This window comes from Haemorhous mexicanus, chromosome 1 (assembly GCF_027477595.1).
Source record: "Haemorhous mexicanus isolate bHaeMex1 chromosome 1, bHaeMex1.pri, whole genome shotgun sequence".
NCBI lineage: Eukaryota > Metazoa > Chordata > Aves > Passeriformes > Fringillidae > Haemorhous > Haemorhous mexicanus.
Genome location: NC_082341.1, coordinates 16,140,617 through 16,166,935, shown reverse-complemented (window position 1 = coordinate 16,166,935; position 26,319 = coordinate 16,140,617). Strand labels below are relative to the sequence as shown.

General features: G+C 36.6%; 1 protein-coding gene across 4 annotated transcripts in view; it reads right to left on the bottom strand.

The window, feature by feature from the left end:
- Positions 1-26,319, bottom strand: part of MPP7 (MAGUK p55 scaffold protein 7) — a 147,452-nt gene that overhangs the window by 28,673 nt on the left and 92,460 nt on the right. For all 4 annotated transcript variants that reach the window (XM_059841146.1, XM_059841168.1, XM_059841161.1 and 1 more), the window contains 6 exons: positions 17,334-17,465; positions 9,126-9,207; positions 7,957-8,042; positions 6,065-6,139; positions 5,281-5,477; positions 4,693-4,757 (listed from right to left, as the gene is read on the bottom strand). In XM_059841146.1, the coding sequence (XP_059697129.1) occupies positions 4,693-4,757; positions 5,281-5,477; positions 6,065-6,139; positions 7,957-8,042; positions 9,126-9,207; positions 17,334-17,465 (637 nt within the window). The remainder of the gene's footprint in view (positions 1-4,692; positions 4,758-5,280; positions 5,478-6,064; positions 6,140-7,956; positions 8,043-9,125; positions 9,208-17,333; positions 17,466-26,319) is intronic.

Sequence of the window (26,319 nt, the reverse complement as noted above, 5' to 3'; positions counted from 1 at the left end):
CATGAGTACTCTTTGTATGGAAGTTAACAGAGTGGGAGCTATTAAACAAATAATTGTTCCCTGTACAAAGTCTCATGTCACTCCAATTTAGCCAGCATGCAGCAACAGGAGAACTCACAGAGGCAGCTCTGCCTGACAAGCTGTCCAAGCTAAGATGATCACCTAAAATCAGGAATGCTGTTAAGTATTACTGAGGAATATCAGGTGAGCAGGTTTCTGTGGAGCTGGCATTCAGCAGTGGCTCACAAGCTCAGACACATGAAAGCAAATTGCACATAGGCAGACACATCTACGGAACCTCCCTCTGTATCCCAGAGAGTCCCCTCACACTCTCTCAGGTGTATGGCTCATTCACTATCCCAGCACATGCAGGGTTAGTCCCACTCACACAATCTCATGCAACTCTGTTCCTTTACTTTCATTCCATTTTCCTACTTTTTTTCCTATGGCGCTTGTTCTTACAGTTCTTCCCCCAGTATCATTTCCCCACAGTATTAATGTACAAGACTGATTTTTGCTGAAAAGTCATTGCTGTTAAGTATGGAAAAAAAGATGGAAATACTTCAGTAGTTTGTTATTCCTCCATCACTTCTGCACTAACCCTAAGCCTGAGAATTATCATATCAATTCTATCAGCAGGTCAGAACACCTAACAGCCACTTATCTCATGCATCAAATATTACTGTTGAACTTACTAAGGTTTTTCTACCAACAACAGCAAAACAAATCAGCTCAGAGCTCTTGTCAGTAATTTTTGCATTCACTGTTTCAAAGACTTTTACAAAATAAATATATTAGTATTTTATTTAAACAGAATCAACAAGCAACTGAACCACTGCACAAATAGTGACTATAGCAATGCTCCTGCATAATACTGTTAATCGCATTAATCTAAGAATTTCAAAGCCCATCCTGTGTGGGGTTTTGCTTAATGGGGTTTATGGGCAGCTTTTGTCCATGCGTTCCTTCACTGCCCTTGTTGCAACACTTTCTCTTTTTTTTCACCCTCAATACAAAATTTCACTTCCTCTCTTTTCCCTTTATATTTTTATTCCTACTTTTTCTGTATCTTCCTCTTGTCAGTGCAGGCTCCACCTACACTGTCAGTTTCCTTCAACTTCAGTCCCAGATACTATCAAAATGTGCATCTTCTCCATTTGCACATGAGAAAGTGTGATTTCAATACGGAGTGTACACTGTTCTGCCCCCTTCTCCAGTGTACACGTGACATGTGAAATGCTTTTCACTTTAAGGGGTACAATGTGAGAATGATTCTGCTTTATCTTTCAAAAAAAGGGCTAAATGCTGGGAAAGGTATGTGTATTTACACACAGACACAATGGAACAGTTCACTTGGCTATTAAAGTGAAAATAAGAATTGGCATTTCCATTAAAAACTGATCCTTTTAATAACTTAGAACTAGATTGGCTTTGTTTATTTCAGTGCAAATAATTCTTGCAGAAAAAGTTTTGTAGAAAGCATTTTTCACTCTTTACCGTGTTTGGGTATGCATACGCTCATCACCAAAAAAGCCCACTTTTATTTTGCTTCCAAATGTATGATACACAAATATGTGTAAAGATCAGCAACTGCATGCATTGCTATGCTGAAAAGAGTGAAAAATTCAAAACAGGAAACAGAAAGGAGGCTTCCCAGAAGTAATCCAATCTATCTCCTTTCAGGTTTTGAAACAACTTAATTATCAAAGCAAAAACAGTTGTTGACTGTTTCAGAGAGCTTTTTGTATAGATAAATATAAAAGCCCTTTCCAGTTCCAGGACTGGCTTGAGAAGAAAGAAAAAAACGAAGTTATAGGATACTTCTTTCATATTATATGATTTTAACTGATGTTTAGATTAATTTTCAAGAAGAAGGACACTACCACCCTGGAATCCCACCTAAGAAACCAGAGCTGACTGACATTTTTTGGGCATTCAAGAAAACAGAGTATTTTTCCTCAATTCTCCCTATTGAAAACAAAGGTATGTATCAAGGTTTTTTCCTCATTAAAAAACATGGGATTTGTGGAATGAGTTGACTGAACAGAGCAGACCAACAACCATGGCTACACACCAAGTGTCAAGAAAGCTTCCTAGTGCAACTCCCAGTCCTGTCAGGAAAGGGACTTATCTCAGTAGCTCTCCTGAAGTCAACAGGTTTTCATCTTTTTTGGAAGCCATAATAATATCAACTGGCAAATTACTCTTTTTTCTCCAAACTGCTAAGAAAATTCAGGTCACATGACTGGACAGGAACTACTGCACCACTGTAACAGCAACCAGCCCCTCAATATACAGCAAGTTCAGGATGATCTACAGAACATGTCTCCCCACATAATTACCCTTCCAAGCACTGGAAAGCCCTGTATCAGGATGAAGGATTAAAAAAACCTGAAGAAATCAAGCATTATCAATTTCCCACCTTCATGTATAGGCTAAAAAAAAAATATTGAACCCAGCAGTTCTTTCCAATTTTCTGTTCTCTATGTCACCTTCCTTACATGTTTCTGGTGCTGTCAGAATGCTGTTTGTTCAGCTGAGCAATGCATGATTTTCCAGCATCTCCCAGTTTTGGCAAGATGATTGCTGTGCACAAATACAGACATGGCCTCTGTATCTCACAGCTTTACTGCTATGCTTGGTAACACAAAAAAAGCTGATTAACTTTAGAAAGATCACAAAGGTGCAGTTTCCCAACAGAATCTTCTTGAAAATCGAAGCAAGTGGAAGGTTTTCCTGAGAGCAATTTGAACAACATCCTAGACACAATGTTTTTTTCTAATGCGAAATTCTGATCTTTAAAATGTCTTCTCTACAAAGAATCTGAATTCCCTCCCAACACTAAAAACATCTTCAGTCTTTGAACAAAGGGATAAGTCTATACTCAGAACAGGATTTCCCCTATTGCCATGAAAATCTGGCAGATATAGCAGCAGATTGTCTTGAGAAAAAAGGAAGAGAGAGAATGACAAACCTACATTACTCTGCAGTCTTTTCTCCTTCAAGAGACACCACTGCCTTCTAGATGGTATTTAGCTGAGACTTGCTTTGTTCAAAGAAATTCCAAGAGAGAACAGTAATAGGCATACTGTTTGACCCTCGTGCTCAGTCATATTTTAAAGGCAAGGGGAGGAAGACAGGAACTCTTCTCCCTGTTCAAGCTAGTTAAGGCAGTCAGTGGAAAAAGCAGAGACAACAGTAGGTACTGTACTCTGGGTCTTCTTTGGGTTGTAATTTTGGCAATTCCCAATCAAGTTCAGGCTGCCTATTTGGAAGGATGAGATGCATCTTGTAAAACCTTTCACTTGAAGGTCACTAGAAAGATGCAGTCCATTATAAAAGGGTTCATGCGGTGTTGCTGCAGCAGCTGATTTACCTCTTCAAAAGCACCAGTGCCACCTTATTTGAAGGCTCTTGTTGAGTGTATTATCCAGATTCAAGAACAGTGGGCAGAGAGAAATAGCTATACCCTGGGATCAGACACTTTTCCAAAACTGGGGCAGAGCAACTTGACCTAGAACCTAGAAAAACAACAGATTTACTACAAGCTGGAGAAGCTCCTCTTGTTTCTAACATCTATGTAAATTGAAAAGCTATAGTCCAATTGTAATGTCTGTTACTGCAATTACAATGCTAGTCAAGGGCTTTGGAGTTAACAATAGCATTAGGGCACACAATCAAACAGTGAAATGGAATGAAAGAGAGAAAATAAAGATTATCAGAAAAATAACTGTTATTGTCAAGCTTCAGAACACAACCATAGCAAGAAATTAGGAAAATTGCAACAGAAACCTTGGTGAGGAGTTTTAAAGTTAAAAGCATTTAGTTTGGCACTTAGTGTGCCAGCATCCACTGTCTGCCATAGTATCCATACTTTTTCTTTAGTTGTTAGATAATGAAAAGTGGTTGGAAATATTATACCACTGTCTGAATACTTCTAGTTGAACTCACAATCATGTTTGTATTTAAGATTTAGATCCTGCTGTAGCATGATAGTTTCTTACATTGCTCACTTTGTTATGAGCCTGTACAACTGAAAGAAATAACAGGTCAAGTAAAATATGCAATAATACTTAAAACAGATGTTGATGTAAGTTCCAGTGAAGAAAAATATTTGTTTCAATGTATGTGCTTTCTTAGAGGTTATTTTTCTTATATTGTGCAATTACCATATTTAAAAACAGAGACTATTGAGGATGAGTTTGTTTAAAAAACAGTAAGAAGTGATTCTGTGAATGTGTATCAATGAACTGAATGTTCCGACTTTTAAAAAATTCTACTGCTTCATGGGACACAAAAAATTATCAACTATATGGGGAAGAGAGAGGGAGACTATCAGACCTTTCATCTTACTCTATAAATTTCACTGTGTTGATGCAGTCCAAATTATATAAACTGTTGAGCCAATTCTGTACTGTTTCAACAGGAAAAGAATACTCTTCAACCTTTGAAATATTACACATCAAAATATTAATTGGGCTCAGTACTTCAAAAACAAAGTCAGAGGTCGGGAATGTTTCTAGCTTCTTTTAAAGCTTTTAATGATGTTATTTATATATTTTTTCCTACTGATACAATGGGATCAAGAGACTGTTGCGCCTGGGAGAAATGCATCCTGTAGGTGAAACAAACTTCTATTTTATAAGGTTAGAGATGTGGAGTATTATTTCTATTCCAGGTTAACAGACTTACATGATTTTCTGTTGGAAATTTTCAGTGGCTGAACCTGCACTTCTGGTCTTCTTAATGCAAATCTCCTATAAAATGGGAGGTGGTGGGGAAAAGACACAAGCTCCTCAGTTTTCACTGCAAATTTGGGATTAATAAACACTTAATATCATGAGACTATTGCAAAATATACAGAAGATATTATAAGAAATTAACTTAAAACAATGCCATCTATTCACAATCTAAAAAAAATTAAATCTTGCCTAAAATTTTTGTAAGCTCTCCAAAACCTGCTGCAGTTCTTATTCCTGCACAGTACATCAGTGTGAATGCAGATACTGATGTGCTATTTTCCATATGTTTTTTCTTTCAGTCTGGATCAGTATAATCCTATCAGTTTTTGTCATTATTAATTCTAGCCAGAGAAATAAGGAAATCCAGAGTATGCCAGCAACATGTTTCCAAGTTAGTTTTCTTGCTGCAAATGCACATTTATTGTACCCATGTAATCCATGAGCACTACACATGCCAACTATGCTAACTTAACAACTCACCAATAGGTCTCTTCTCTTACTGCAAAAAATAATGGAATTATGCTTCTCAGTAGCTCACCTCTCCTGGAAATGCTTTGAAGGGATCAAGCCTGCTCTGGGATTGGCATCACCTTCATGTTTGGCTTGCCACCAGGTTGCATCATCCTGGCTCATGATCTGAAGGACATCTCCTTTTCTGAAAGCAAGTCCAGCTTCTTTACAAGGAATTGCTTTATCTTCATTAGGATCATAGTCAAATAAGGCTCTGATAAACATCTGGAACAAAGAGTGTTTGATCTTTAGAATCAAATATTAAATACAATCCAAAGGTATCATCCTCTTCTGTTTCTACTCTTCAAAACCACTGAACTAAATAATGTAAATATTTACTGCTGCAAACCATCTTTATGGATGTCTAGCATTGGAAGTTCATATGGGAACGTTCAACTCATTGCTTCTACAACTGCAGTCTCAGTGGAGCAAAGGCTCTGTGACTCAAGGCAAGCAGGACTTGGCAGGTGCACAGTGTGCCCATATGAGGAATAGAGGAGAACATACTGTTAAACCAAGATGCTATCAAGTGTCTTCTACCTATGAATGATGGAAGGAGTACTTGGAACCAAGCCAGGTCCTTGCAGAAGGTGGAAGATCACCTGTCAACTACACAGTTGAGAGTTCAGGCTCAAGAACCATGTTACAGCCACTCATAAATTCAGCACCTGTGTCCTGAAGTACAGTGTACATCACATTAAAAAAGTTGAGTCCACAGGTATAAATCATATTTTGGTTCTGTCATCCAAGCAAAAAATACATATCCTCAGCATAACAGTTACTGTCATGGCTTCTAAAATAGTCTTGCTTACCTTGCCTTCCTTCATTGGCATTTCTTCCTTCACACTGGGTATAATTTTAAATGTAATGGCTCCTTGAGACTGAGCCTGGTGAACATTTGAAAAGAAAATATATTTAGAATTAAGCTAATATTCCAAAGAAACCTTGGAAGATAAAGGAATTCAAATGAATTTAAAAGAATATAATGAGTCTATCCTCTCCCAGGCATGATCTCTGGAGTTTGACAGCTTCATTTTACCAAACTTTGTATTACAAAAATTAAAATACCCACTTAAAATGCTTGAGTTTATTTGCTTCTCTGGGTGGGCAGATGGACTGTTTAAAACTGTGACCTGCATGGTTCAGAGGTCCTATTTCTGTACTGAAGGCAGGAGAAAATGCTACAGCTTAAATGTATACATATTAGAAGCAACTGTTGGACTCCTGGCACAGTTTGGACATCCCTGGAAAAATCAAACTAACATTTCATTAAAAAAAAAAAAAAATTGTAGAAAAATTCGAACAGGCTTGTGCCGTATTTGTTATATAGAGCTATTAGGGGTGGGATTTATTCACTTGGCAACTTAAAGAAACTAGAAAAGCAAAACATATTTGAATAGACGTGTACTAAATGGAAAAAAAGCCCCGCTCTATAAATCTTAAAACAAGTTAGCCATCAGCAACCACCTCATCCATTCATCTTTCCCTATATCCCACTTAAAGTGTGTCTGGCTGCATTTTACTTATTAACCACAGTACATTCCCACTGCCTCAGTGACATTTTGCTATTGAAGGAAGTGCTAATCAGTTGGAAGCTCTGCTACTATTGCATGCAGCCGACAAGTTTCATAAAACGAGCCGAGTGCAACAGCCAGCCAACGATTTCAGCAAAATGGAAACAGGCCTGTCCACTACCGAGCGAGACATTCTTCCGCCACATGTCTGCGATCCAAGGCTCACTGCATGACGGGCAGCAGCCAAGGTCTCATTTCACCCGCCGCAGGACTGGAATCAATAATTTTGTTACTTTTGAAACAAGCTCTAACTATCTTTTGATATTTATATGGTACCTCAAAAAGGTAAATGGGGAAATTGTTCACACCTTTTGTAGTGGTATTTTGTTTCTAGACATTTTAAATTGTTAATTTTTGAAGGAAACTATGGTTCTGTAGGGAACGTGAAACCATAAAGCAAGAATGAATATCAGCAGGCTAGCATTTGAATGATCTTGGTTCCTGAACCAAAACTCTGAGACAACATCTCAATTCAGCAGGACAGCCAAGGTATTTATGTGTATGGAAAACACTACAGCATGAACAATGGAGCTATCATGACCCTCATCAATTTCTTTGATGTAAAAATATTAAATATTTTTGAAAAAGTCTAAATTACTTAATTTGCAATAGTGTTTCAATAATGAGAAATCAGGCTGGCTTTAGAGACTGTGCAGTTTACAAGAGTGTAGGCAGAATAATACATATGGCTATATACTGTAAATTAATGTCATATAAAATCTTCAAATATCAGTTCTACAGGCTATCTAGTCCCTGTATTATTAATTAATTGTCACATGGAGTGACAATGAGTTATTAATGAGTTATTAATGAATACATTTAAATAGTTCAAATACAACAGATCATGGCAGGCCTTAAAAACTGTAGATTATGAAATGAAGTCCGCAACATTCTGCAACATATTTATGGCAATATTACTGTCTTTAACTCTTCACAAGTAATCTATAATTGCATATATATGTAATGCATGGAAAATCACTCTATGAGAAATGTCAGGTTTTTAAATGATGGCACTGGAAAAAAAGCCATTATAGTGGAATACTTTTTTTCTAAGAAATACAGTAGAAATCATAAGTCTCATTACTTTTTCTTAACTCTCCTAAACTAATTTTAAAATGTTTTGTATTTACCAAAATATGTATTATTTCTTCAGGCTTTTTATCATCTACGGGAATTCCATTGACTTCCCTCAGTTCATCACCAACATGAATAAGCCCTACAGAAGAAAAAGAGAAGTTGTGAAACTGTAGCTACATATTACACAAAAACAGCCATTAATATTCAGCTTGTTTCTCCCCTGTCCATATATGTTAAGCTCCAATTTTCATACACTTTAGCTCTAAGATAAAACAGGAATATATGGTGAACATAACAGCTACTGTCCTCTCAGACAGATTTGATAAGGTGGTTGGTTAATTCACCTCCCTGTCTTCCTCCTAAAAATTAGTACCACCTTCTCTACAACTTTTCCAGACTTTCATGCAGACGTTTGAAAAATATCCATGCCAATTCTTTTTCTACTCTTTTTCTACTCTATACTTTTTTACTGCTACAGAGATACAAGTAGTGCAAAGAGCACTAAGGCTGGGAATGCTAATTTGTGGCACAAATATTTGCTAAGCTATCTATGTATCTATCTAAGCTATCTATCTATCTATCTCTAGATTTACTCCATCTATCTCTAGATTTACTCCATTTACTCCATTTACTGCATCTAAGGGTGAAACACATCTGTCCTAGATTTTCTTCAGTGAAAACAGACACCTTAATGCATGATTCAGGACTTCTTGCTTAAGTTTTTGCAGACACTGAGCATGCCAAACTAAACAAGGATGTGCTGTAATTTTGAGAACTATCAGCTGAAATTCCAAATGGATGTCCTAATATAAAATAATGTCAGCACCCCAAGTTACTCCATCTGCAGGTTGGCATATGTCATCATGGAATGATTCTTGGGGTGTCTGACACAGAGATCGACATAGGACTTGATGATCTTGATGGGTCCCTTCCAACTCAGCATATTCTATGATTTATAAACAGATGCCATCAATTGGAAACAAGTCATGATATATATATAAACCCCTCTGTAGGTACTAACTCAAAGAGACCTTGCTGCAACTGAACTGGGGAAAAAAACCAGCATACTTTCAGCAGTATTGAAATATCACTTTGGAAAATTGTTCAGAGCCCAAATACTTCTGTTTGTGATAGTGATGCATTTAATTTCTACAAAATATGCCATTTAATCTCATCTTGTTCTGAGCTTTTGAATGGTTAATGCCAAACAGCAACACCTTACCACTTCTATCTGCAGCTCCTCCACGCATTATCCTGGCCACCACAATTGCACCAGTATGTTCATCCCTTTTAATAGTAGCTCCCTTGGGTAAAAAAAAAGGAAAGAAAAAAGAAAGTTATCTGGTTTATCTCAGCATAATTTTAATATACTACACTATAGAGTACATAATACTACACTAAAAAACATTTGCTACATAAAACTGCAAAAAGCTGATGTATTAATATGTGATTAAGCCAGAAATGATACTTGTTTATGAAAAGAATATACAAAATATGTTGCCCTATTTCTGTCCTCTTAAAATGTGTCTTCTTTTTCAATCAGAAGTAACTCATGCGTTCTGTGAATACACAGGTTTAAAGAAAAAAGGAACAATGATGGAAAAAAGTTTGCTTTTCAATTTAATGGCAACTGCAACAGAGCTTACTTGAGACTGCTACTAAAACTGAACTAAGCTACTGCTTCAAATTGATAAATTCTTGTTCCTACATTAAAATAGGCCATACTACATACTACAGGTACAGAAGGTATATCACTGTTTATAATTGTTGCACTTTATGCTCAGAACACACTGTGTACCCTTTTCCTTTCAGTGTTATCAATAAACAAACACACATTTGAGAAGTGCCCTGAATGTTGGGGCTCACCTCGAACACTCACAGGACAGAAATGCAGAGGAAGGGAACATTTCCTGAGTTAGTCATGGCTGTTTTCATGCATTACACACAGACAGCACAGGACACTGAGGTGAAACAACATAGTGTAGTTAAATTTCCATTGAACAGCTGTCTGGATGAGAAAAATGCCTTTGTAATAAGAACTGCAAGGGTGCACTGCAAAGAGGCACAAAGTGATAGGGAAGCAGCAGGCAGCAGCGGTGCCAAGTGAGAAGGGACACGGAGCTGCAGAGCTGCTGCCTCAGTGGCAATGCCAGTCCTTTCAGGCAGAACTGGGGGAGCCAGGGAGGAAATGCTGGTCCTGTTCCGGGAGACAGAACTACAACGGGGATTTTAACGAGGTATGTCATAATCACCCCCAAAAGTGTTACTTGATGCAGTATTTTTAAAAAACAACAGGAAAAAAAAAGCATTCCCTGTCACAGCACATACTTACTTTCCCATATTAATCTAATTAGTTACCTGCAATAGCTCTAACTTTGTTAATCAACAGAGATATTAAGGACTCTGTCAGGCAAGTCAACTTTCTGCAAATTTCCATATTTGCAATTAGTGAATGAGCAGTATTACTTCACCTCTGAGTGCTATGTGTGTTCTGCCATCACTGGCTAAAATTTCGTTCCATCAGAGAAGTGTTGTGCTTGGAGTAAGGTACATAAGTATTCTTTAAGGAAGTTCCTTGAATCATTTAATAGCTTTTATAGCTACCTTGCTATATCTGTTTATTCTAAACATGAACATCATATTTATCACTACTTCAATTTTTAAGTGTTTCATGAACTTAAAGCTGAAAATTGCACAAATAACAGAGCTGGGATTTTCCTACAGTTAACAATTTCACTGACTGTAAATAAACTTGCTTCCCTCTACCTCTAAGATGGAAATACAGCATAAGTCAGAAAGACAAAAAATGGGAGACTAATTTATATTTTTATATGCACGTTGCATTTATTGCAAATCAAGAAAAATTAAAACAGCCACCATTCACTTTGGCTGAAACTTCAACAGCAGCCAGCACTCCAAAGCAAAACTAATGTGCTTTTTGTGAACTGTTTGCACATTTCATTTTACATTCTAAATTTATTAGTATGAAACTCTATCTATAAGTAAACTAATTCTGCAATTTGCCAGCCTTATTCTTATGCATTGCTTATTATGCAATTATATCAGCATGCACTTGTTTGCATTACAGTTTCAAATTAGTCTCAGAGTTTCAAAAATACAGATTTAGCTGCAGCTAATTTCACCTAAAAAACTCATTATTAGACTTCTGTGCAAAAACTATTGCATACCATTAGGAATATATTAAACAGCCTAAAGCCCCCTAGCTTATATCTCAATATTAAGTTCTGATCTTGCAGCAACAGCTACTAATTTGAAGTTTATAATAATACCTGGAATGTTTTATCTATATTAAAGTAAAAAGGATTTTGTTGGGGTTTTCTTTCTGAATAAATCCATCAAAAAGAAAAACAGCAGCATTAGGATGCTAGAGGCAAATCTAAATATGACACATTTCCACTACACTGTCCATACAAAACAGGCTCTCCTAATTAATCAAGGAAAAAGCCTTCATCAGAAAGGCTGTATGCCTTTTACTTAGAAGTAAACACCATGAAATGCCACCAAATTCAAAAGGCAAGCAAGGACTGGCAGGCCTCCCCTGTGATCACCCACTCCCCCAGCCCCACACTGATGTCTGAAAAGTGGTCCTTCACTTTGCTGGGCTCTTTAGACAGATGCTAGGAAAAAACCCGTGTGCAATCAAAGACCACACTATTGACCCAGACAGCATCTGGAAGTAACAATAAGGCTCTTGTCCAAGTGGAACAGTCACTTCATGCTCTATGTGATTATCTCTACTGGCAGAAAATGAATTTTCCTGGCATAGATTAACTGATCAGAAAGATGGCCCCACAAAGATAACAGGTAAAGTGGAATTTTTGTACAAATGACAAAAACAAGTTCAAAATGATAGGAAAATTATTTAACCCAAGTTAGCTCACTCCTCTGTGGCAAACTCAAAGTGCATGGGCAGGTCCATGAAAAACACTACTTGAGTTTACGTATTTGTACCTTTAGTACACAATTTAAAAAGGGGGTTCTATAAATTCCACTTTTCTCCCAATTTAGAACTCTTAAATCATCAAACACAAGTGGATTTCTTTTTGAAAACCTGAAGAGCTGATTTTCTGAAAAAGCAGCTTCTCTTGTACTGCTGCCAACCCTGCTTAAACTATGAGGTATATATAATCTGGCAAGAAATTTGCCTTATAAGATGTTCAGCTCCAGTACTTTCAGTTACATGTGCAGCGCAGCTCCTCATTTAGGGCTTTAAAAATGGAAGAAGGTTAGACTGGACCTTGAGAGCTGGAAAATATTTTTGGTGTTGTAAGCCAAAAGTGTAAGTTACCCTAAATGAGACATATACAGATGTAATAGCATAGCTCAGTTTAAAATACTTCTAAAGGGAAAAATAAGGAGTTTGGGAGCCATATGGTGATCGGACTGAGAAAATGCTTAAAGGTATACCATTGAAAAGCACTAAAAATAATACAAACTCCTTCAGTAAGGCTCTTCCACTGCTTTTGAGTTGCTTCCCCCCCCCAGTTTTTAATGTAGCATCACTCATGGGTAAGCATTGCTCAGGGCTTCACAGATGTGAGCTTTATTAGTTCATCCATTTATCTGCTGGTTCCAGAATATAAACATCTTAAGTCTTTATTTTTTAAAGAAAGAAAAACTAGCCTGTAAAATAAATTACTAATAAGAGAATTTGAAACATTAGTAATATTGTTGCATACCTCTCTGTTAAACAAAAGCACATGCAGATGATAAATGCAAATAAATATTCCAATAAGCCTTATTTTAATTCATTCTCTATTGAAGGTGCAAATACAAGTATCAGTTACCTACCTTACAGTGAGGAGTTATTTAAAAGTTAATGTACACTTATATGTAGACTATATAGACTAAAGCTAACCCTACATCCAAATCCCACCAAAATCCCACCAAAAAAACAGCTAGGTTCATCCACTATTGTGAACTGAGCTTCAGGGACTAAGAGTGCGAGGGAGATGAAAGCTGTAGCATCTGCATGGACAGAATGCATAAATGACTCCTTTAAATCACCAAAATTCATTTCAGCCAAGTTCAGCTATGGAAATCAGGTACATAGTTCAATTTAGGTGTCCAGGCTACTTCTGCAGCTCTGGAGACTGAATCATCCTTTCATTAAGTCAAGAATCTTAAACAGATGGATGGCATGGGTCATTCTCTGGAGCTGCCTCTTTTTATCCGGACTATAGACATAGCATGGCACAAAGGTAAGTCATCAAATGACCAGATCTATGTGAAATGAATTTTTGTGACAAAGAAGCAACCATCTTAATGTGAAGAAGCATCCTATTCAGTCTACCAGCTGTAACAAACCTGGAGTATTACGTTTGGAAGTTGGCAGTAGTAGGAGGCCAGGTGCTGAACCCCTGGTAGTGTGGTTACTCATCTCGGATACCAGGACTGCTAACTAGGAACAGGGCTGTGGCTGAAAAAGCCCTTGAGAAGTAGGCATAAGCAAAAACTCTCCAAGCTCTCTGATAAAAAGCCCAGTCACAGACAGGTAAATTTCGGATTGTCTCTGAAAAGAGATGTTTCTACATCGCTTTATGTAAGGTTCAGAGATGCTCCAAATTCCTTTGTTAAAACAAAATATCCTAACACAATTTCACCTTGCTTGAGGGAGACGCTGCTGGAATGGCATTTGCTAACAGAGCACTAAAAAAACCCCAAACCCAATACTGTGGAAGGATTAACAAAAAGTTTAAAACACCTCTCTCAAAAAACTGGGGGAAAGTTCAGCACTGACTTCTGAATTGATGAAATCTGGCAAACAGAAGGCCCTCCTACAAACCATGTGTTTCTCTCTCTTGAAATGATTACTCCTGGGAACTCAGGCTTCATCAATATATGATTAACCCCAGCTAAGAACTTTGGTGAGGTGCTTAACTTAGAGAAAAGCACGAACAGGAGCACGAGAGGAAACGTGATGTAGTTTTACATAAAAATGGTCACTAGGTAGATTCCAAAGAAGTTAAGAGAGTTCCTAATTGCTTCACAGTGAGTACTGCTGAAAATAATCCAAAGGGAATACAATTCAGAATGTCCCAGGTTTGCAACTGAAGTAAAGCTTGTGGCTTTGCAGGAAAGTAATCTTTACTGCTTGGGTACAAATAGAATATGAGCCTGTGTCTGGAGCGAAAGAAAAGTTCAAAGAGCTCAGTCAAGAAATGAGACAATCTCTATCCCAGTAAAAATATTGTACAGTACCTCCAATCTCAAGCTCAGTTTATTCTAAAAGTAGAATCTTGATATAATGTTGCAAGTGGAAGTCAGACTTTGTGACTGGAGAATGAAAAGATTAACAGAACAAGCAGAGTCTCTTTCATCTCTACTAAGAACATCCAAGACTTCAGAGCAAGCTCTGAAGGAAAAGCCATTAAAATACATGGAAATAAATAGTAAATGAAATGATAATTTGTTTAGTAAACAGAGATCATGGTGTATCTTCCTTTAGTAAAATAACTTTGGGAAGCATAAACACAGAAGATCTAATATACATAGTATAAGCCTGTCTTCAGTTATTCTGCCATAATGTATTTCATTCAGTAAGACCCATAAGGGGAAAAAATCTAGAGAAGACAAGACAAAAATAATAGGTTTGTTATATATTGTGGTGATGGTGTCATAACAAGTCACTATAAATCTGACACAAAGAAATTAATGTTTGATGTGAACATGAATCATGTTAAGATGGATTGACAGTGCATTATGGAAGAGGAGGAGGAGGACACTGTACTCTACTCTTTGAATTCTTCTTGGAGAACAAGTAACAGGACTCACCATAAGTTCTTCTCTAACAAAAATAAAACATCAAGATAGGCTCAGGATCTGGAAAGATCACAAACACAGTTTTCCTACATAGATAAACTAAAACCTTAGAAATATTGGAAATTCCATATACCCAGTTAGTCTGCTCCAGTGCTGGACTTCCCAACTAATGGACTACTGTTAATTCTTAGTCTAAACCTCCCAGGGCTGCAACCTGTGACCATTGCCCTGTGTTTTAGCATCTTTCACTGCTGAGGAGTTTTACTTTATTGTCCTTGTGACAATAAAGTACTTGAACACTTCAATTAGTTCCTACACTTTGCTTCTTCCTAATAAAAGGTCTACAACACATTCCATTGTAAGGCTGTTTTCACATTGGCAAATAAACAAAACTGTCTTAAACTAAAGAAATTAGTTTGCTCACGTTTTATATTTTCCACGGCTGCTGTCGTGTCTAGTAAAAGATCTAAAACCCCTTCTCTGTTACCTCTGTAACACAAGAGTTGTTAACACCAACAGTGTTGTTAACTTAAATCCACAAGTGTGGATTCAAGACACTGTACAGGTTTTGGCTGGGATAGGGGTAATTTCCTTCATGGTAGCTCCTATGGTGTTTTGTTTAGATTTGTGACGAAAACAGTGTTGATAAAACACGGATAATTTAACTATTGCTGAGCAGTGCTTACACACTGTCAAGGCTTTTCTGTTCATCACCCCACAAGTGAGGAGGCTGGGGATGCACAAGGAGCTGAGACAGGACACAACTGGGACAGCCAACCCCACCCAAACAGAGGGACATCCTCCACCATGTGCTGTCATGCTCAGCAAGAAAACTGGGGGAAGAAAAAAGGAGTGGGGGATGTGCAGAGTGATGGTTTTAGTCTTTCCAAGAAACAATTACAAGAGATGGAGGGAGCCCTGCTGTCCTGGAGATGGCTGAACACCTGCCTGCCCAGGGGAAGTGGTGAATGAATTCCTTATTTCACTTTGCTTGCACATGCAGCTTTTGATTTACCTCTTGAACTGTCTGTCTCAACCCACGAGTTTTCTCATGTTCATCCTTCCGATTCTCTCCCCCATCCCACTGGGAAAATGAATGAGTGGCTGTGTGGGGCTGAGCTGCTTAAACAGACACACAGGTATCTGGAAGAGCTCAGTGTCTCACCGGAACGAGGAGGCAAGACTGGAATTTGAGGAACAGTCCAAGGATAACCTTTGGCTTAAGCAAGTGGTTTCTTTAGGAGAGCTTAAAATCTAAAAGGCCAATATACAATGTACATATTTCACAGAAGTTTTCAGAAAATATCTGAGTTATGTTTTACAAATTACTATAATCCAATCCATTTTGAGATACTATTAACTTATGGTATTGAAATCCTAAGTCTTAGTAAAAAATCATGTTTGTAATATGAAACTATGTAAGTTAAGATTTAAGCTTTTTCTGACAAATAAAAAAAAAGTGTTATAATTAACATTAAAAATAGGCTCCTCAATTAGATTTCATTTCATACTCTATGTTCAAATCTCCAGATACCTTTCAGATGGAATAATCTTTCTGATACTAAATCCTAAAGCAAGCTTGTTTTCTTTCTCAAATAATGTCTTTGATAAAAAAAATACAAAAACCTTAAAGCTGTTACTCAAATATTTGAGGAAAAATATTTAGTATGTTAAAACAAAGTAAGAACTTTCCATATGGTCAAACTTGTAATTTTGCCCATGGGCACCTAGAGTCAGTCAATAAGAAAACTCATTTCTTGTTTATTGATGCCAGAAATCCATCAAGAATTAAGTGATAGTAAGATATCTACTGTGGGACAAACTACCCCTGTATGTCTAACAGGAGCAGCACTCTCCCACTGTCGTCTCAAGTACAGAATGACGACCTTCTCAAAGTAAGTTTGCAGGTATTTCTCCAGGATTGCTGTCCATTAGAACAAATATTCAGTATAACATAAAACAAACCTCTTACTGGTTTGCAGGATAAAAAGAACATAGTTAAATTTTATACAAGATGACTCCCACTCTACAGCAAATAAAAAGAACCAAATCAGTAAAGCATTTTAATATTCTTGTAATACAACCTAGGTTTAGTTCTTTCATTTTTCCAGATATCCCCATGAAAATATTAACTTTCTAGTATTCATAATGCAAAGTACAACAACAGACAGTTTAAATTTGCCCAGATTTCAATTCAAGTATTTTAAAATATGTTTTCATGCTTTCTTTTCAGTGTATTGAAAGGTCATGTTTTTTTACATGAATGCTAACAGGCACAGTTCACAACACAGGTCAAGATTTCTTTGGGGATTCATTCTCTGTCTCACATTTTAAACTAAGTTCATGATTTGAATTCAAGATAAAAGACAAATATACATTTGATCTAAATGCTCAGACTGTCCCACATATACAATGCTTAAACACTATGATGATCATTCATTTATGATGATTATTCATTTCATATGCTTTGCTAATAATGACTGTGAATGGAAGTCACAAGTGTATTACTTTATTTTATGAATAATCATGTGTAATGTCTGTCTCTCCACATTTCAAGTTAATATCCCCCACTCACATTCATAACCTGAGCACTTCCCACTCTGCATACAAACAAAAAAAACCCAAACCAAAATACAGGGTTACCTACCAATGGTTCCCGGTTTTTGACAAGCCTAATTATTTTAACTGAATCTTCTTCTTCATCGATATCATCAGGCATGGGGGGCAAGACAGGATCATAGTTCTTCTGAGCAACAGTATCATGTACAGACAGCAAAGCCTGGAAACATTAATAGTCAGTATATTATTATTTGGCATCTGAAAAGTTTAGGGAAGGGAAAGCAGAGGATATTATTCATACCCCAAATCTACTACTGTGACGCAAGTAGATTAATACAATTCTTATATACAATTTTACCTTATTTCAAACTGATGAAACAACTCCATAAAGAATATGTTTCTATATACAGAATGTATGCAACTAGCGAATTGTGGGTGGAGAAATGTGTCTTCATACACACAAAAACACCACATGCTTTGCATGCTAGCTTGAAATTACAAGAAGTATGAACAGGAGAAAACCTTAGTCTTCAAAAGTAAGTAAATAATTATATTGCAATAAGTAAAAAGTTTATTTGATACAGTAGACAGTCCCATGAAACAACTCAACAAAATAAGCACTTTCCAAGACTTCTGTTCAAGCACAATATGTATAACATGAAGCTGTTGCCCAACCATTCTCTTTACAGGAGATCGGAAAGCTTACCTCCTTACTGGATTCCTTTCATGTGAGCCTCAAATTATCTTAGGAATTTTTAATTTATTATGGAATTCATAACTGAGATTGAGGAACATACTACTGAAGTAATTTAATTTATGTAGGTGCTTATCAACCAGGTGTTGCCTGTCTTTCTTGCTTCTTTTCCTTCTCTATTGCTTCTCCAGTTCATGCATAGCTTGAAAAAATATATTTTTCAAAGAAAAGCCTAACAGAGACTGAAAAAAGCTTCTATCCTAAAAATAAAATAATTTATGAATTTTCCTATCAGGAAATAAGAATCCTGAAAGGCAAAGGAAATGAGAAAGCTCTTTCTCCTAAGGCTCAAAAAAAAAAATCTCAGTGATAACACAAAATACAGTTTTTTCTAGATACAGAACTCCTGAAGTTCTTTTCTACTTCAAAAGTCTTCATTATTTGTAACACCCTGCACATTGGTGAAAAATGGTTAAGTAATGCTTTAGCTTTTGTAGTGAAAACTGTACATTGTACCACAAATAACAGCAACAGCCATACGTATAATCCTATCTACTGCTTTGTTGCTTCTGTTTTCAAGTAGTTTCCTCTCAATACCTGATGTGTTTAACAGCCTTTCTTATTAAAGGACAGAAAATGGTGACATTTCTCTGATGCCAGTTTCCTTGCTACATAGTAATTGGTGACCAGTATTTGACTGAGTACACAAATTACCAGAAACTCTTATGTTCTCAAGGATAATACAACTTCTTAAAAAACATGACACTTCCATTACACCGTTTCAGGGTTTTTCTTTTTCTAAATGAAGGAAAATTTTAACAACAAAAAACAATTTCCAGACAGTGCTACAAGCTACCACGTCAAAAGCTGAAGGCAAAGAGAGCATATGGTAATCTTCAAATTCTGAAGTGTAAATTTAAACTTAGGACTTCAACAAAACAAACACACAGGAAGATCATGCCTGCTTTATGATAAATTACTATTGCTTTACTAATCTTTATGCACATTGTACAATTTCATAAAAACACTTCAACACACTAATTATTTCTGGTCTTCTTCCCGATACACAGTTATGAATTTATACTACTTACCAGCAGAAATTACCAACTCCCTCCAACGAATGATCAGTTTTACTTTAGATCTGAGCTAAAAACCTCAGGCTAGCAATTATGGATCCTCCTGGAAATGTTTATTGTGATGCATTACATATGTAAAAGCCATGCAATCACATGCAGTCCTCTAAGATGTATGTGAAATATCAAAGATACACTAAAACAAAAGTAGTTTGCTTTTACTTCAGGGTACATAAAGTTAAGACTTCTTAAACTAGTCTTCTGCAATTACATTTTCCACATAAAGCTAGGGCACATTCATGGACTGGTTCAATTTAATGAGGTTCTATACTCCAGTTTAAAAACAATCAGGTAGATAGAGAAAACAGATGAAAATAATATAAAGTACCATTTCCAGAGTAAAAGGCAGACACTTAAAACAGGTTCAAAAGAACCTATCCTTGACAATGAAACTTGCAAAACCAATTCTGTCCACTTCTACACTGAATTATGCCACTAGTGTTAGTAATACACTTCCCTGCTCTGACTGCCAGATCAGGATCCTTGACACTGCATAAAGAACAACGATGCATCCCAAGTACTACACACCAATACCAATCAATGCCTGATATTTTTGAGGCTTTTCTTCACATCAACTTCAAAACAACTAGAACTTATCAACCCATTCCTTTCTTGTCCCAAAAAACATATTAAACTACAATGTATTACAGTTAGCCGTGTAAAATCTTTTCCTCAAACTCCAGCACTACTTTATCTCAGTGCAAAGATACATCTTTCAGATAAGAGCAGGAATGCCAGAAACAATGTGTCTTTTCTCAGTCAAGCTTTCAGAAGAGCTTCTGTCATCACAAACTTGTTTATGATGTACAATGAACATGCTAAGATTTCTTTCTTTCTTGTCTTCTATTGCTGCTTCTTTTAACACACTACTCTCTGTCCACTGTAGTTGCTCTGAAATAGTCATCAGCACAGACTTTGGGCAGTAAGAAATTTGCAAAGAAAACTTAAAAAGCCATTTTGATCACTATAACTGATTAGACTGTCCACCAGAGCACTTCTGTATGTTTTGAACACAAGAACAAGCTGCTCTATGCACAGATCTTCAGCAGAACCTTTGTACCATTCAATTAATATAGTATAAAAAATGATGTATCAGACTGGATGTGTATAGAGAAGGTTCGGACTTAACTTAAAAATAAACAAATTGCCAGTGCCAAAAAATAAAACTTGGATCAACAAGATTTACCCAGAATAATTGTGCAGCAAATGCACAATGTAAAGATAGCAATGTTCTCTTTTTGTATATAAGAAGTGAAGAACTGATTAATTTCCATGATACTCATTTTTTAACTCTCACAGAAAACTGTAAGAAGTGCATACAAATTTGGAGTTTTTTAAATGCTTTTGTTTTGTTTTCAAATACACAACTCTTCAGAACTACGAACACAGGATCCGAGATTTGGGCCATGTATATTTAAGCACCTCTGGAGAAAAAGATTTTATTTCAGCTCAAAGTTCTATGCTTATGATTCACTAATGTAAACATGGTCCATATATAGAACTTGAAAGAAGGTATGATTCAAACTCCTGCACTACCTAAATATAAATATTGATGTTCAGCTAAATTCTTAGACATGATCTAGCTGGAAATGAATACTTTCATCGGACCTCTGAAATGTCTAATAACTAGTGCTATATTTTTCATATTAAAACTATCACTGATCATTTCACAGTTTATAAATTGAAATTTTACACTATCAATTTACATGAAGAAAACCTGACACTGGAAACATAAGTTCTTTTTCTTAAACAGTTCTGAAACTTTAAATGTTTATTTAAATTGAGAATGTTATTAATGAAAACAGTTCTACACTTTGAAAAATGTGTATCACTTAACTAGACTAATTACATTTTTGCTCTTATAAAACAATGACAAATTTCATATTATTTTTTGCTTCTCTTTATATTTTGATATCTGTAAGAGTAAAAATACACCAGTAGCCCCTGATTCATGAACACAGCTCCTTATGTTTTTTAATCCTCATTATTAAAAAAAAATCTCCATCTAAGCTTTATTTTTCATAGATGCTTTCTGTTCAGTTGTCTAGAAAAGCATTTCAGAAAACGGTACGTTAAAGAACTGAAACAGAATGGATGAAGAAAGAGAAGCAGCCTCTTTCTTAACAGTAGTTGGAAAAAATCACTATTAGAAATTTAAATAGTGAATAGTCATCAACAGAAACCTTGTAGCAACTCAAACCAACCTTTAGGAGAGCCAACAGCTGCAACAAGAGTGCGGCACTGCCAACCCAGCGGCTGCTGACCCCGCCTGCGGAGCACATTACTGCCCTGGCAGCACAGTCAGCAAAATGGAACAAAATGGCCCATGACTGTGCTGTCCCAGTGCACAGCTTGGATCATTAGCACCAGCCACCTTCTCTGGCAGTTCAGCTTGAACTCCATCAGGTGAGACACAGACATTTTCTCACCTCTTTGCTTTGCCATGGTGCCAGTAACTGCCACTGAGGCTGGCACAGGAAAGTTTCACTTGAGGAGAAAAGTAACTTTATCAGCAACCACAGCAATGTGCCCCTGAACTCACCTGGCAGAGCTCATCCTCCAGAGAGCTCCAGCCACATTATGCTTTCTTTTGAGATAAGGTTACAGAAGAAACAAAAAAGGATAAAAATGTTGGTGGAGAAAATTATTCAAGATTGACAAGATTAATTAATGAGTAACTTGCATAAAATTAGAATAATGTGAGTAATGTCATCTGGCAAATGATACCAAAGAAGAAAAGCTGAAAAGAGCTGGGAGAAGACTGAAGCACCGAAGGAAAGACAAGAGCATCAGAATGGAAGGAGAAGCACAGAAGTCATAAAAGCCAAACGTGCAAGAATTTACAAAACAGTAGAATAAACCTGGAGAAAGCTGAAGCACTCTGGTGATGGCATACAGACTCTAGCCACTGTGTGGTAAAGCAGCATCAGAAATCAACAGCGCATGACAATCTCTTCACCACCAACTCTGCCGGCTAAGGGACTATGTGCAACTCTAACCCTGACACAAGATAAGGGCTAACAAGGAACAAAAAGGCAGGTGAGGACAGGCATCTCAATCAGCAGATAAGAGCAATCACATTAGCTGAACATACCATCTCGGCTAAAGCATAAAGTATAATCCAGAAGCAGAAGCAAGCAGTAAAACTACAGTCAGAAGAAACTCAGTTGTGCTGCTGAATTAGCCAGAGGATGGCAAGAGTAAGAGCAAAAAAAAAATTTTACAAGCTACAGTAATCACATATCAAGTAGAGAAGTAGTATTAATATTTCCGATGCTGCACTAATCTAATCACTTTCCAAGAGAAATCTGTGATTTTCTGTTCTGTACAAAATTCCCAAGTTAAATATATAGAGTACATAATGTTAAAGAAATCAGTTAACTTCCAGTTAAATCAATTTGCTTCTGCCACTGAGGATCACTCACACTATTCAATGAACATAAGCAAAAAGCTTTGACAGGGACAGTAAGAAAAATTAAATACGGTCCTTTAACTTAAGTATAATTTAATGTTCATAATCAGGAAACCAATGGGTGTACTAAGAGATAAAAAATATTGGCTAATTTACTTCCTTCCATCCTGCAAATGATATATTTTCTATATATCCTTTATAAAAATATACAGAAATTATACATTGTATGAGAAAACAGCAGATATGTACAAAACAGAAAATAACATTCCATGCTTGCAAGTGTACTTGCATGCATGCATCTGTACTTAAACTAAAATTGCCCTCTACTTTAAGCTTGTCCAGCTGGCAATTAAATCCCTTTCTCTTCCAATCTTTGATGCAGCTGGGTCACAGCAGTGGTTCAAAATAATAACACATACTGTGTATATTTATGGTTTTGAGTTCTTAATATCTACCGCAGACTAATGATCTTAGCACAGCAACATCTCAGTTGGACTGATATTCATTTTTCCTCTTTACTACGGTGGACTTTATTCATGACTTTGTGAACTGTCTCACACAAAAGGGTAATTTCCTTGCCTGAAAATACTATTTCTTGATTTCAGATTCACCATTCTGAACTGATGGGTTTACCTGCAGCTGGTAGCCAGACGGCAACAGCCAACAGAAAAATGAACTTTCTGCATCCTCAGACCCCCGCTTCCTCTGGCTTAGTGTTCACAGCCCCTGGAGATGCTTCCCAAATCAAACTGTTCTCAGTGTTCACAGAAACACACACTCCATCCATCCGTGTCATCTGGTAAAGGTGTTAATTCCCTTCCAGATGACAGCCCTATGTTTTCCCTCAGTTGTGGATAACAGTGAAAAAAGCTCTGATTTTAAATCAATAGTAAAGAATTTGAACAGTCTGTTTTACATTCGCAATGTGATTCATGTAGCTAGAGTGCTCTTGAAGCTCTAAGCCCTGTTTAAGTAACTTCCAAGAGTACAAATAGATGGTTGTCAGAGTGGAAAATGCCGAGACAGCAGCACTGTTTCAATATCTTGGCAATGCTTGATCGATTTCTTTTTAGAAAAAGTGGCAGCTTCCCAAGAATATTAAGTGTCTACAGTGGTAGCATGTACCTTTTCTTGATTTAAAACCATCCAAAGACACCCCAAAGAAATCATATGAAAACTTAAAGAAAGTAAAAGCTGAGGATGCAGTTGCCTTTTCTAAGAAAGTGTCTCTAGGAATGACTCAGCCTTTATTTGACATTGGCATCATGTCTAAAGTCCTCAAAAGAAAAAATCTATTGATCCAAAAGGTTAAAAGAATCTGAATAAATCCAATTCCTCTGGAAAATAACAACATGTATTGATCTATGATAAGGAGGTCTTAAATTCAGCTATAGAGTACTCACACTACATGGGAACCTAAATAAAAATGAAATAGAAAAGAGAAGACTGTTGAACGGAGAGTCCAAACACAATGTGGCCCAACAAATGCAAAATAAAAACACCAGTGAAGGAAAAGCAGCATAAAAAGATGACATCTAAAAAAAGAGACTACTTGCTTTATACTGTGTAGTTTCTCCATTACACTAGTTCATTTTCAGTAGATGAATGGAATTACTACTTAAAAGGTATGTGATTTTATCTGTCGTGACTTTGTCCTCCTCCTAAATTACTGGCTTTAGCAATGTTGCCAACTTTTATGTTCTCTATCTGAATGCTGTAGTTACATGCATGCAATTCTACATTCTTAGGTGGGTGAGAGTTGGTTCCCTCATGTTGGAAAGTTTGTATATATAACCAAAGAATTTCTTTGATTTACTTTTCAGATTTTATGTTTTCTGCTGCCAACCTGCCTGGCTTCACTTTTGTTTATGTTATCTATCACTTTGTTTATTATATGTTGGCTGCTAGTGAGCATTCTCATATCCATACGTCTAAGATTGACAGACAAGCTCTGCACTGGACATGAGCTGAGTTATCACCAGATGGACCTGAGAGCACTTCCAGAGTAACATGATGGTTGTTAAATATACTCATGCAGTATATTCATTCACCTCCCTTGTATCATTTTGTCTCAATGCTTCTAATATACTGTGTATTGTTACACGTCAGTTCCTACAACAGTAAGAGTGTGCCACAACTGGTTTCTGATTTTCTCTGCCTGACAGATGTGAAAAATCAAGGCTTTTCTTGCTGTTTTTAAAAGGAATATTTTGCCATTATATATTTTTTTACTTACTCTGTGCAAGTAACATTCCAAAAATAAAGACGGCAACAAATTTTCCCAGCTCTTCTCATCCAGATGAATTTTCTTTTTTTTTTTTTTTTTTATTATGGGTGCAAGCATAAATGGAAATCAGAAGTCAAGGTCTAAAAGAGTTACAAATAAAAGATATTTTTCCTCCAGCTGGTTGCCAAAATATGTGATGGATAGCTTCCCAAAGTGGCAAATAATTCAAAGACACGAAACACCGGGCAGAAGGATTTCAGTAATTTGCCAAGAAAAGTCTCCCAGCACAGTCCCCTCTGCCCCAGCTTCATGGCTGGTATGCTCAGAACATCTATGGGATATCTATCCATCAACCAATGACATCAAACCCTCAATGCTGTGGTCCTTGCCAATTGTTGCAGTCATTTGCATCCATTACTCAGGGGGAAAAATAAATATTTCTATCTCCCTGCTGATACTTCACAGCATACCATCAAAAATCAAGCACATTCTTGTAGGTTTACAAATTAGTGACATCTGATTTTGCAAATAAGGATTACGTAGGTAACTTTTCAGTCATGAAGTTCATTGTGCTCCAGCTCACTATATTAATAAATCTTAAGTGTTTGTACAATAAAATCTCTTCATATACGAGCACAGTTCCTACAACCAGTCCTACCAATACGTCTTGCAGATCATTGATGAGTAAATAGTTAAAGATCACGGGAAATTACACTTCCTAAACTAGTTTAGAATAGATACTGTAGATACTGTAGTTTATGTTACCATTTGTAACCATAAATATTTCATGAAGAGGAGAACAGTCTCCCAGGACCTGTGCCAGAGCAGGAAACATTGGTACATCTGGAAATACAGGTCTCTAAGGTGACAGGGCCAAAAGGTCCCCCAAGTGCATAGTATACAGTAGCAGCCCAAATGTAACTCAGATCTTAATGGACCTGAAATTTGTATTTGAGTTTCTTCAGATACAAAACCTGAACAGTTGTAGGCAATTCTCAACAATTTCCAGTGGAAAATGTTGACTTTGCAGAAAACACATAGCTCAGTGAAAAAGCCCTGACGGAAAATCTTCAGCAGGTCTAATTACAAAGGAAATGTTGGAAAGAAGACAAAGTTTAGATTAACTACATTTTTTTTTTAATTACATACTACATGAAATGCTTCATGAACTTTTCAAAGCAAAAATGGATTTTGTTTTATGTTATTATAGCTCAATATTTTCTCTCTGTGCTTTGTATGTTAAAGTTGCTGCAGAAAAAAGCCCACAGTCTCCTGGATATTAATTTACATTGCTGAATCTCACCAGTGACTTTAAGGCAGCTTTAGAAAGCTCTGCTGATAGAGACTTAAAATGTTTGCTTTTTTAACAGAATAAGCCACACTTTGATCTGAACAGTGTATTAGGGCCACTATGCAAGCCTAGTAAGCCTCAGATGGCAGGGATGATGGTATTAGCAGTTGTTTATGAAATAAAGGGTAGACTTTACAAACTTTCCAGTAAATACACGAAAACCAGATCAGGACAGGACAAGTGCTTCATGTTCAAAGAAGCACTATTTCTTTTTTTAAAGAAACTTAATCAAATACAGGAATTTTATTTGAAAATGA